The following is a 13,458-nucleotide window of genomic DNA, read 5'->3' as shown; positions in this document are numbered from 1 at the left end:
CGCTATGGTTACAGCCGACTATTTTGGCGGCCTACGATGCGAGACACTTACTGCACCAGTCAACCAGCAACCCACATGAGATTCAGGCCGTAGCAGATTCAGACCGTAGCAGATGTTTCCAGACTTTCAGTTGGTGGTGGCCCAACAACTCACCCGACCTTCCACCCATTATGTAATTTTAATTATTTTTCTGTCTTACCTTGGGTTTTAAGGAAGTGTATGATCTGGTGCTCTCTTTCGGAGTTCGGTTTTACTGAGGATTACTGTCTTCTCCTGTTCCAGTTACATGGTTGTCCAAGTGTCAGCTAGTTTCCTTGGTCTTGGTTTTCTTCAGACACGTTTGGTTTCCTCTTGGTTGGTCTTCCGAAGCCCAACACCACCATCCTGTCTGTCGAATTCATATGCATAAGCCCTATGGTAAGGTAAGGTAAAAATTTATTAAAATCTAAATATTTTAGATATTTAAATACTTACCTTACCACTGGGAGATTACGCCCACCCAACGTCTGATGTGTTTCCTCCCCACTCTGGACTTCTTTGGACTTTTTTTTTGGACGCTTTTCAGTAGAAGTGAAGTTTTAGATTGTTCGTGCTTGCGCGGATAGGGAGATCACGTCAGTTCCGTTCCTGTACATTTGTCGATACATGAGGTAGCCATTCGGTAGAATGGCAAATCAACGACTGTCTAAACTCTTTTAAGCGATGTTTGAGGTAATATGCATAAGCCCTGTGGTAAGGTAAGTATTTAAATATCTAAAATATTTAGATTTTACTAATTTGTGCAATTTCAAAAAACCTGAAACAGCTACATGTACGTTCTGTATATTTTGTATAATTTTCAACAAACGTAACCAGGAAAAAGTGAAAATTGACACCAACCAATTATTTTTGATGACTGATCGGTTGTAATGCACCAATCATCAGTTATGAGATTTTATCCAATTCCCAACACTATAGTCTGAATCTGTTATGTTGGGGTAAATAGTTAAATGGTCCTCACAGGGCAAACTCAACTTGACAACAGGTCAAAATGATGTCAAACTCGTTTTCACATGTCAGACATGTGTTGTCAAACTTTCGTGACATTTCAGTCCCATGTCTCTATCATTGCAGTCATGTGACAATTTTGTTGACTGTGATTGGATGTTTCTGAACAACTTGAATTTAACAAGACTTCACACGTCAGACTTGAGTTTGAGAACACTGAGAGTTTGATGGAAAAGTAGATGAGAATAGAGACGCATCTATTTCTTGACAATAGTTTGACAACTCTGAAATATGTATTAGTGGCGAGTTGTTAGATACCTTACAATGTTCACAGTCTCAAACTCTCATATTACGACCATAATCTTTTCAAAGTCAAAACACCTGGATAAATAAGAAATGTCACAACCAACAATGCCAAGATTCTATTGTGAAATCATCTAAACAATATCTTTTGGGAGAAGTTTTCCAATCGATTTTCCATGATCGATTGATTTTGACAATTCGATCAATTGAGTTTCACAGGTCTTATTTCATGTTTTAGGATTTGATGTTGGAAAAATAATTGAAATGAGTTCTGAGTTCCATATGACTTAAGACTGCATGTCATGTCAGTTCAGATTGTAGAAAAAATTGACCTTGTAAGCCAGGAATTTGGCAAGAACTAATTACATAAACTAGAGACATCAAGATGAGTCTGCAGGATATATAGTCGGACTGTTTGTATGAGTAGAATGTGACGTGGCCTACTGTGACCTGGGATTGCATATACTTTCAGATGGGTTACGACGGTTGTTCTGCATGCTGTCAATGCAGGTGCCAAAACGGTCAAATGCCAGCGCTATGGAGGTGGAAGATGAGGATGCTCCACTGTCTCTCATGGAGCGGGTTCTCTTGGCAGACACACAGCTGTGGAAAGGTCAGTGCTCTCTGTTAGATCCTCAGGCAGTTAGTCTGTCTTCCCTTACTTGTCACACATGCAGGGTGCCGCTCAACTAAACGATCTTATCTAAGATTAATCTTACCGAGTTACACCAATTTTACAATTGTCTCAGCTAAACGTTATGCCAGTTCCATGAACCAATCTTAGACCAATTGTAACTGTTCCTGATTTTACAATCCGAACCATGGTAAGATTGAGACTCTTTTGTGCAAGAGATTATAGAATGTGTTTCAGAAGTTATCTCACTTTGTATACTACAGCAGACGATAAAAGATTTGGAACCAAGTGTGAATGTGGAGAAACAGTGGCAGATACAGCTGTTTGAGAAAGGGGGCACACACTTCAGAATCGGGGGAGCGGCTGTATGCACAGTTCATTTTCAATGGTCGTTTAATAAAGTTTCAGGACAGAAGATGGGGTGCACAGTGTAATGCTCATTCGGCTTCAAACAGAATAAACACTGCCATTTTGGTTTCTGTATGATTTCCTTTAGCAATTCTAAGTTGGTCATGAACTTTGGATCTTAACTTCATGACTGACTTGGGTAAAATTGGTTAGTGGAACGGCATGCTGATCATTTCTTCACTCTGAGACTCGAATTTTAGCAGTTTACGTTTGGTGTAGAGCTAAAATTGGTTTCAAAGTGCAAATTTTGACATAACCCCAGAAACATAAATGTGGTAACTTGATTTTGTGCAAAATAGACTTTTGACCCCAGTTTGACTGCCAAAGACACTTAGTTAGGTGTCTAAGATGAGTGCCTGTTTATGTGGGTATTTCTTGTGATTCAACAACCAGTATACTGGTGGCCGTTGTATGATATGAATATTAAATCTTAAGCCTCCATGTAGTTCACAATATCCAGTAGCTACTAACATATGCACCGGATCATGGACCGTTTCTCAGTATATCTGTGTTTGTATTTTCAGTTGCTCGAGTTCAGAGCCATCAGTTGCTTATGGCTGGGTATGTACTAACCATTGCTTAAAAGTAATGCGACATCTGTAACTTGCCATCCTCGGTGATCTCCATGGTATACCTTCTTATAAATCTCCACTCGTATCCTAGATGCATCTATGTCTTGATAATTGTATTACTTCCCTATGCTGGCTTTTTCTCCAGTCAGGTGTCCACAGTGGGAAGTTGAGCCAGCCAATCACAAGGCTTCTATCATAACTCATCGTGGGTTTGTGTTTTCATATCATAGTGCAGTTCTACTTCTTTTGTAAATAGTAATGTTAGAGGCAGAAGGAGTTCTTGCGTATGTTTTTAAAGTTTCAGACCTGTCAGTTTGTCTGTTTGATTTTTCCCCTAAATCTGAGTCTCACAGTAAACAAACCTTCGTGGCTACTGCAGCCATCTTTATTGACACTGGCAAACTTGGTTGTAATGGTTACTGATTGGCTACTGAACCAGCAAAGGGAGATAACAAAATTATCAGGCCAAGCCCATAGATGCATCCAGAGTTTTCTGGAGATTTATCACAACATATACCCTGGAGGTTATCAAGGATGTAACTTGCCAGCTTGTGATGACATAGCAGGTTCCAGAGATCAGAGGTACTGTTTAGCATTTTACACTGGAATCAAAAGTAAAAACATTCTTAGTACTCAAAAATAGTTAAGGAGCACAATTCTTTCATTTCACTATGACATTATCAAGATTGATATGAAAGGAACGGTTGTCCTTAACATCTTTTGTGCAGTATACATTTGATACATGGGTTATTTAGTTGAAAATTTAATTACCATCTTTAGATCCATTTCCATAATTACTACATTAGTAGGCATTTCAAACAATTAATATTTGGAGCTGTCATTGTAAGAAAACATTGGTACTTTATTTTGTTGTTTAATTTCAATATGGCATCTGAACATGCTGAAAAACCAGTGAAAATCTTAATGTGATGAGAACAATTTTTTGATATTATTTAAATGATTGATGTTAATGCAGAAAGTGTCGTATATTTTAAAGCTAAATAAGGTTATTAGCCTTGGCTTAAGCTATCCATATCAGGCTTTCAGATCATTGATTGCTAAGTATTTGCATGGATGTAGATAGACTTAGACATGTGATAGTCTGCATCAGATGCCATATAATCAGTGATGTGTTAGTATTCAGTCCTTAAAAGATGTATGCCTACATTTTGTTCTTTGCAGCTGTTTTGCCTCCAGAGAACACAAATTAAAGGAGTACTCAAGAGTTATGACCCTTTATTTCAGTGCTCTCATGGATCAAGAGTGCAAGAAACTGTTTGCCGGTATTTTCACCAAGGTAAATTCTACCACATATTGAAGATAATTATTTATTGTCATGATTTATGAATTGCAGAACCATAAACAAATTTATTTTTGTAACTGGCACCTGTATCCAAAACACCTGAGGAGTCAAAATTCTCTGTGCAGAGATATCTGCCTACACACCCCAGAAACCTATGCTCATGGATTCAAGTCCTAGTTGCCCTCAGTATGTGTCAGGGATTGTCAGCACTGTATCAGTGGGCCCTACCAAAGATGTAAATGTCAGGATCTGTATCGGTTCTGTTTTACCTCTCATATCAAGCTGCAATGTAACTGAGATATTGTGAAGCAGCTATGCACTCAACATACTCCTTTACATGTCTTAAATATGTTCAAGTAAGATGTGGGGGCAATGGGGTAGCCTAGTGGTTAGCACATCCACTCATCACACTGAGGACCCAGGTTCAAGTCCCCACATATGTACAATGTGTGATGCCCTTTTTTGGTGTCCCCCTGCCGTAATATGTCTGGAATATTGCTTAAAGGGGCATAAAACCAGAACCACGTAAATGTGATATGACGTGTGTAACATTTCTCCTTGTAATATTTTGTAATAGGCATGCATATATGTGTATGTGTACATTCATGGATATCGGATCACTGTAACCATGGTTACACAGCCATCCTGTGGTGTATGCACCAGGCTCCTGAACAGTCCTGAAGTGAGAATAGAAACATTTTTAAGAACTCCTCCAATGTACAAGTGGTATATCTTGGGCTCGTTACTGCTATAATATACAGACTTCATTGTAGTTAAGGTACAATCAAGTTGACACCTGAGGAGTCAAAATTCTCTGTGCAGAGTGAACTTGACAGATAAAGAGCATACTAGGGGTGTCATCTTTTGTAACCCCTCAATTTTTCTGGCTGCGGCCACCATCTTTGTTTACACTGGAAATTTCGGTTGTAACGGCTTAGAGGACTGTTTACTGTGAGAAGGCAGAGCCAGCAAAGGGAGGTAATACTTTTATCAAGCCAAGCTGTAGATGCATCCAAGGTACTTAGTGCAGATATGTCGGAACATATACCCTGGAGATTATCGAGGATGGGATAAATCTCCACTAGACCAATAGGGAGAAAATTAATACTTTATGATGTGTTCAAGCATGTGTTATCAAGATTGCTCAAAATTTAGGAAAGTTATATTTAAAAGAAATAATGAAATATGAAGACATCCAGAACATTTTCCAAATGTTCTTGCCAAGTTACATACAGTGGAAGCTCTCTAAACCAGCACTCATTGGGACTGAAGAAATAATCCGGATTAGACAAAGTGCTGGATTGTAGTGTGATGGTAAATGTACAAGCCATGAGTGGGGCTGAGATTTTATCCCGAAGTTGACAAATTGCTGTATTGGACAGATGTCACTGTTCCACTGTACTTGGTTATCATACATCTACCCCTGCTCCTAATGTTTCACATGTGACTGCAAGGGATTCTAGGTGCAATACACTATACCTGTTTTGTTGGAGACACACTTATGATTGAGGTATATGGTGGAGGGTTGGTACTTCTGAGGGTGGTTGTGATGATGTCACATGCTTTTGTGCCTCTCCACAGCGATATGATCAGCTTCTTCAGGACTTTTGCAAAGACGACCATGATCACGACGTGTCAGTTACGTCATTAACAGTTCAAATGTTTACAGTGCCCAGTCTGGTAGGTTGAGAGTGACGGGTAATTGTCATGTCTCCCATCACAACACGCCTTTTCTTCTTAGAGGAAGAAACAGCACAAAGAGTTCTGAGATTGTTGTAGCAATTCAAATCTGGGGTCAGGTGTTTTTTATCAACATTTAATTTCTTTCTGTATAATACCTTGATGCTTCTTCATGGAAAATCTCAAAACTCTATATGCTTCACTTCGAGAATGATCACAGGACAAGAGAATAATTTCTTGTGTGGAGAATCAAAGCAATCTACACAGGTGTGTGACATGTGTGAAGATGCAAAACAAAAATATGATAATGTCATTGGTCACCAAAATGACTAGAAGGAGCGAAGAAAGTCTAACAAGATATATTTCTGGCCTGTGATCATTCTAATTTAATTCAAAATAAGGCCATGGTATTTTGATTGCTAGATTTTTATGTCATCATCATTTCATGGGAAATCTCTTTCAGATTTTGGTTGGGAAGGATGAACAGAAAAATCTAGCTGTCAATGGCCGCACATGTTCTGACTTCTAAACTGATGTTTTATATTTGTAGCACTATGCAACAGTAATGAAGGACTTTATACGGGATGACCATTACCGATCCGTGTCCATAACATGTATCTCAGTCCAAATTTTCACAGTTCCCACTTTGGTAGGTTACACAGCATATGGTCATGTGACTATAGTATGCCTACACCACCAATGTGCTAACTATATGCAGTAGCATTACATGTAGTTTCGTGTTTTTGGAGTACATTGCTAGAGAGATAACAGCTGTATCCCCTTTGTTCCTAAATATTATGTGAACCCCTAATTAAAATCTAATTTGACACCAAAATTATTCCAGAGAATATTCCTGATAATTGTACAGTGGAGCCTTGTGAACTCAGATGTTGTTACTTTGAAGAATTCTGCCATAATATTGCTGTAAAATTGCTAAAAGCAGCATAAACTAAACTCACTCACTCAGAAGTATGTAGATGATGTGGAAGTTAGCCATTATTCATAACTACATCACTTTGGTCACTTTTGCAGTGAGCTTCAATTTGTCTTATGCAATTTTAAAAGGCTTATGTGTTTTCGGAGAGAAAAGTAGAGTGACCGTTAGTTTTGAAAGGTTAGACAGATACAGGTTCATATGTATTTATTATATTTGAATATGAGTAGTTTATTTGCACACCCATGAAATTGTTGGGTCAGCTTGGTGTTCTTTAAATTTCAATGCATGTATCATTTAACTTAGTATGTATGTATCTTTTGGAAGGGGCACTGAAAGAGTTTAGGTGAAAATAAGACTTTTGTCTTGAATCAAGGTGAAGGACTGGAAGTAATGTTCTGTTTTGACTGCAAACCTCTTGTTGAAGAGACAACAAGAGTGATGACCCTGCTTCTGATTTGCAAGGATTTGTAACCACTAGTTTTTGCTGCCCATCATACAAGGACTGATACACCATTATATGGTTTGTGTTATAGCTGAATGTCATTATTGTAAAATGTTTCTTATAATATTCCATGAAAACTCGGTAATCCAAAGACCGCTGATTTCACAAGTTTCACTGTACATATATTTCTCTATTATCACCTTTGACATGATATCTATAATCTAATTGCAGGTTTGCGTTGACTACATTTGTACTAATACTTTGAATATTTGATTGTGAATTGTCCTTCATTTCAATGTTTGTTAAGATGATGTTTGTTAATGTTCTTGTTAAAAGCAACAACCATGACTATTCACCTTTCAGGTCTAGTAACTTAGTGTAACAATGTTATGGCACAACATTTTATAAACTAGCCATATTTCATTATTATCAATTCTTGTGTACAAGGTACATTTTGTTAATATATGGCCATGGTTTATGTTTTTTATTTCAATATTTTATGTTGTACATTTTTAGAAAAGTAGTGGTTAAGATACACATGATCACTCTTGGAAAAAAGTTTATCTTTAAGACAATTTGGTGCCTGTTTTTAATTATAAATGAAATGAATAATAAAACATGAAATCTGAAATGTATTGATAGTTTTGTAAAAGTTTGGAATTATTTTTGATAATAATATTGACACAGTCTAAATGTCAGACTATATTTGTGACACTGAGAGGCAACCCATTTGTCCTGAATCTCCTGTTAGCCAGTGTCCAGTATATATACCCAGCTGACCATGGGGAGATGGACATTCTACTGTTCCTTGCTGCATGTCTTTATGTGAGAGATTGACCATTTATCTCCATGTTGCAGGCTCGGTCCCTCATTGTTGAGTATGATCTACTTAGTGTCATACTAAAGTCATTTCTCAGGCCTTGTGAAAACAAGAAAAACAGTAAGTCTTTCTACAAGTTTTATTATATTGAAAAAATTGAACTTTATAGTTTAGCGTGTGTAGTGTTATTAAAGTCAAGAAATTTTATTCTGAAGGTGTTCTTAAAGTCTTTTTATATCTCCTTTTCAGAAGATGGTAAACTTTGTTTTGACCGGAATGATCGCAATCCAGTATATAAGAGGGCTTGGTACATGCTGTATGATCTGAAGTAAGTTGTGCCAGTCTAGTTCGGATTGTTTTGCGGGAGGTACTGAAATGAAGTCTGTCAGTCCTTAGTGCACATTTGTCTTCCCTGGTGACATACTTTAAAACTGTTCAGAATATCCTCACCAAACTTGGCACATAGATTGGTCTGGTGTGTACTAGTGCCTTTTGTACTGAATTCTGAATAATCTGTTTTTTGCATTTTTGTGCAACCAGTTTGACTGACTGAAATTGATGTTGGCACTATTTGCCAGAGCAGAACATTAAAACCGGTCACTTTTTCTTCACCAAACTTACACATAGATATCTATGCTGGTGTATTAGTGGTTTTTAATAAGTAGTTTTGGATTTCTGAATGAAATAATTTTTGCCTCTCCATGGCAACGGGAGTAGTTTAAATGACAGGACCACACTGCAACAAGTTGTAGTTGGAGCATTGCCAGATAGCTCTATGGTCCTGACACTGTGTTACATTTGGCAGTGCTAAGTCGGCCTTTCCATGACATTAACATTGGTTTGTCCAGATATGCACTCCTTGCGAAGCCAACCAGTCCTGAAGAATGGTCAGATGGACTACGCACAAACTTTCTCAATGGAGTGGTGGCCTTGCTGGACTTGTTAAAGATTATGCAGGTAAAATGTATTGACCTTTGTGAGAAGTTTATAGAGAGATGAACATCCAATTCAGGTTGATGATCAACAGAAAGGTAAATCAGGAAACTGATCTTAACATTTGAAACACTAATTACTGTGAGTGAAGTGTATTTTTCCTAGGGAATATATTCAGAGATACATGCGGATTCCATACATACAGTGGATAAGTGTTGGGTTTCTGATGGCAATGAATAGATGTCAAAATGATAAACTATTAATGTGTCAATAGCAGGGATGCCAACTCATATGCCTTTAGCATAATAGTTACAATTTTCAAGCCCATTTCATGCTTGTACGCTTCACGTTAAACAAATTACGATTTTTAACAAAAAAGTCACCAATAGTCTTGTTATGCATGAAGTAACACAGGCAACAAGTTGCTAATGCACCGCTTCTGGGGAACAAAATGCTGGATCACTGTAATGCTTAAGCGATCTCTGCATCGCATGGCATTCCAGATGATTCCTACATTGTATTAAATATTTAAAGTCAGATCATGTCTCATAACGAAGTAAGGAGCTCCATCTCAGTACTTCTGTTTTGGGATTCAGCCACAGAAGTGAATTCAGCTACAAATGCTGAAGTGCTTCCGACACAGTTGTTGGTTGAACACAATCTTCTGATTGCAGCATCTGACCATGCAACGAAATTATTCAAAAACATGTTTCCAGATTCATGAATAGCAAAGGAATACGCATTTGAAAGATGTAAAACTATTGCAGTTAGGAATACTTTAGCAGAAGATAAAACAGAGAAATTGTCACATCATTTGAAAGTGGGTTCATTTTCTGATTGTACTGATGGTAGCAATGATGGGACAAGGAGTCAGTTGTGCCCAGTTCTAATAACACATTTTGACAGTAAGCTTGGCAGAGTTGTGATTGTCTTCTTGTCAATGCCTGACAGCAATGGGAAATCAAGTGGTGAAAACATTTTCAGAATGATGGACACTGATTTGAGTCAGGGAAACATTCTTTGGGAAAATTGTACATGTATTTCATAATTTGGATCAGATGATGCCTCAGTCATGATATGAGTCCACAAAGGTGTGTCAAAGTTTGTTGTAGACAAAAGTCCAAATATTCACAGTCCTTGTGATTTAATCCACCCAGCTGCACAAAAGGGAACCAAAGCTTTGGCTTGCAACATAGAAGAGTTTTTGATAGACTGGGCTTTTTATCTTGACAAAAGCTCTAAAAGAAAACATGTAGTGGCAGAACTGCAGCAGAAATATGGAATGAAAGTTCAAGTGTGATAAATCATGTTTCAATTAGATGGCTGTCACTGGAATATTGTGTTAGGAGACTTCTAGAACTGTGGGAACCTTTGAAAGAATATTTCATGTCACAGCCAGTACCAAAAGCAAAACAGAAGAAACTAAAAGACAGCGAAAGTAAGAAAACTGAGGATCATGTATGTATGTAGCAGGGCGTCAACCTTGTCAGCTTACTGATGGGGTTAACCTCTTTGGGTCATGTGGTCAAACACTGCATCTCGACAGTAGTATGCGTGACTATCGATGAATCAGACTAATTGCGCAATGCAAAATGAAGTGTATGGTGGTGGAGCTTCATTGAGTTTATGTTTTAACTGTTTATTTTATCTGGGTTCCAAGTTTGTTGTCAGTTATTGAAAGAGAATAAACCACTTCAACTTTTGTTTTAATTTCATATAAGCTGTAGATTCATAAGAGAAATGACTTCATATGAGACGCTTTAAGGAGAAAAAATATTGCAATAGTTTTGCAATAACTGGTTGCTTTACACTATCACTATCGCAGTAGTATGTTGCACTAGACTATTGCTATCACAGTAGTTGATTCTCCCTCAGTAGTCACTCCTAATGCCCTTTGAAATATAAATATCCATTGCGTAATAAGTAATATATACTGTATCGATAACAATGTGTCATGGGGCAGCAGACTGTAGTGCTATGACATTCCACATATGGTCTTTGACTGATTCACATGCATTTGATCCTGACTTTTTTGTTGCTGAAAATAAACACTTGACCATGCACAATCATGTGATTCTTGTTATAGTATAATTACAATTCCCAGGTGCCTGATACATTAAGACTTGAATGTGTTTTTTTGTGTCACAGGGGATGGACGCTGTGACGAGGCAGACTGGACAGCACCTGGAGTTTGAGCCAGAGTGGGAGGGGGCCTTCAATCTGCAGCTGAAACTGGAGGATGATCTCAAACTGTTTGCCAGCTGGTGCGCTGAAGATGTGAGTATACTGTGATGGAACTCCAACATCTAGTTACTTTCATTCTGCCTAAGTCTAAAATTGGCTTTTTTGCTTTTTACCTCCTTGAGTTTGATGGTCCAGTCTTGGAGTGTTAGTGTATTGTGGAAGGAAAACCAGTCACACATCAAAGTCAGCACAAGTAGATCCTGGAAAAGCTAAGGGACACAACTCTGCACATAAGATTTTTAGTACACTTAAATGTCGTCCTACTTCTTTTGTGGATCAAAATATTTTTCTGAAGCATTTTTAATGCTGTTGGCCATAGTTTACTTTGTGGACATTTGTCAAACAGTCTGAGTTGTTTATGTTATTCCATTATTAGTGTTGCACTGCATTAACAAAATAACTGTTTACTATGACAGTGAGATATAGATATCATATTTTGAGTTGAATCTTTCATAAAGAAGTTTAAATGAAGTGACATTCTGCTCTCTTTATCAGGTAACTTCATGCTAAAGAATTTCCATGTTTGATAGTGCATGATGCATTCCATTACCATGTTTATACGGAATTGTAAGAGCAATTTTATTTTGAAATCATACTTCAGTTATTATCAGTTATCTTAAGAACTGACCTTTGTTGCAGAATTAGAGGAAATAAGTCAGGTCCTGTCATACCTGTAATGTGTTGATAGGAGAATACAACCTGTTCTGCTGATAGTGCAAACAGAAATAACTTTGTTTTCAGAAACATATTCTGACAGTAGCATACAAGGAAACACTAGAGGCTCTGTACCAGTGTAGGGATTCAGCGAAACGAGAGAAGTGTGAGGGTAAGATCAGTTTACTGATTCCCACATTTTGTGTTGACAGGAAACCAGGAATTAGATTGTACTTGTACCAGTACCATGCACCTGCAGAACTGACCATGAGTTTGTCCAACAGGTCACAACTGTGACACTATCAGTAAATCTTGATCACATCATCTTTCCCACTTGCAGAGATGCCAATCTCTATGACTTTATTGCAGTCACAACAAAGTTTATCCTCAAACTGTGCCAATACAATTGCTTTAGAAATCCATGAAATTTGAAGAAAATTAATTAAGATTCGGATGTATAAACAAAAACATACATTTTCATTGATTAAATACATTTTCACCCAAAAAAGATGAAAAGAAAAAATTTAATGCTGAAAATTTGGAACTCAGCTGTTGGATGTAAGCGAAATTAAGCTTCACTCTTGATAAATGTCATATCATCTTTCTCAGTCCGTATTGATTTTAAGTATTTAGTTGACTACTAATTTTATGGTCAAACTACTAATTTTGATTGTTCAAAGTACCTGTTTGCAACATTGGGGTTGACATCTCTGCTATTTATTTATTTATATTTTTTTCCATTATTTATTTCCGGAGCATGACTCAGAAATCGTTCAATATTTTTAGACCAAACTTGACAGATATAGTAATCTCAGCCTATGGTTGTGCCTTTTGCTATTTACAGATTTTTAGCTTTTTTACTTTTTTTATTTTTCCATGGAACATTTTGGTGTTAGTGTTATGGTGGGGTGGGCTTCGTTTCCGGAGCAGAACTCAAAAGCTGTTCAATATTTTTCTGCAAAACTTAGTAGATATAGCAATCTGAACCTATAATGGTGTCTTTTGCTATGTGATATATTATTTTCTCGGTTTCAATGGAAACGTTTCTGGCTTAGTCTCAAAATGGAGGGGTGGACTCTGTTTCCAGAGCACAACTCGAAAACCATTTCATATCCTTTAACAGATCTTGGCAGATATATGAGACAAATCTTGAAGTGGTGCTTTTTGCTGTTTACAGATATATGGCATTTATATTTTTTACATGACTTCCATGGAAACGATTCAAACTTAATCTAAGAAAACATTTAGTAACTGTCAGATGATTTGTCCTTTCAAATATGTGGGGGCCAGGAGGATATGTCATCTTCTGATGACTCTTGTTTATTTATTTATTTACAGAATAGATGATAATGTCCTTGTGCTTGTGATAAAAGTTAAAAAGCCCAGGATGATGTTGACACAATATCTGTTTGTATTTCATTATGGCCAAGCGGAGAGCCTCTGTGTTGGTTTGTGTGGCCTACACAAGATCTGTGATATAGCTTCAATTCTGTCAGTGTAAGAATAATTATCTAGTCATGTCGGTAGACTCCAGATTGGTG

At 37.3% G+C, this 13,458-nt stretch overlaps 1 protein-coding gene across 2 annotated transcripts in view; it reads left to right on the top strand.

Moving 5' to 3' along the window:
- LOC137293639 (E3 ubiquitin-protein ligase UBR2-like) overlaps positions 1-13,458 on the top strand; it is a 69,031-nt gene that overhangs the window by 16,538 nt on the left and 39,035 nt on the right. The window contains exons 9-17 of one of the 2 annotated variants that reach the window (XM_067824308.1): positions 1,763-1,903; positions 2,857-2,893; positions 4,150-4,201; positions 5,789-5,887; positions 8,125-8,206; positions 8,336-8,414; positions 8,935-9,043; positions 11,168-11,296; positions 12,005-12,089. In XM_067824308.1, the coding sequence (XP_067680409.1) occupies positions 1,763-1,903; positions 2,857-2,893; positions 4,150-4,201; positions 5,789-5,887; positions 8,125-8,206; positions 8,336-8,414; positions 8,935-9,043; positions 11,168-11,296; positions 12,005-12,089 (813 nt within the window). Of the gene's footprint in view, positions 1-1,762; positions 1,904-2,856; positions 2,894-4,149; positions 4,202-5,788; positions 5,888-6,437; positions 6,537-8,124; positions 8,207-8,335; positions 8,415-8,934; positions 9,044-11,167; positions 11,297-12,004; positions 12,090-13,458 lie in introns of both variants that reach the window. The other variant, XM_067824309.1, reaches the window with a different exon arrangement.

The sequence above is a fragment of the Haliotis asinina genome, chromosome 8, assembly GCF_037392515.1.
Source record: "Haliotis asinina isolate JCU_RB_2024 chromosome 8, JCU_Hal_asi_v2, whole genome shotgun sequence".
Taxonomy (NCBI): domain Eukaryota; kingdom Metazoa; phylum Mollusca; class Gastropoda; order Lepetellida; family Haliotidae; genus Haliotis; species Haliotis asinina.
The sequence above is the reverse complement of the archived record's forward strand: the minus strand, read 5'-3'. Positions and strand labels throughout refer to the sequence as shown.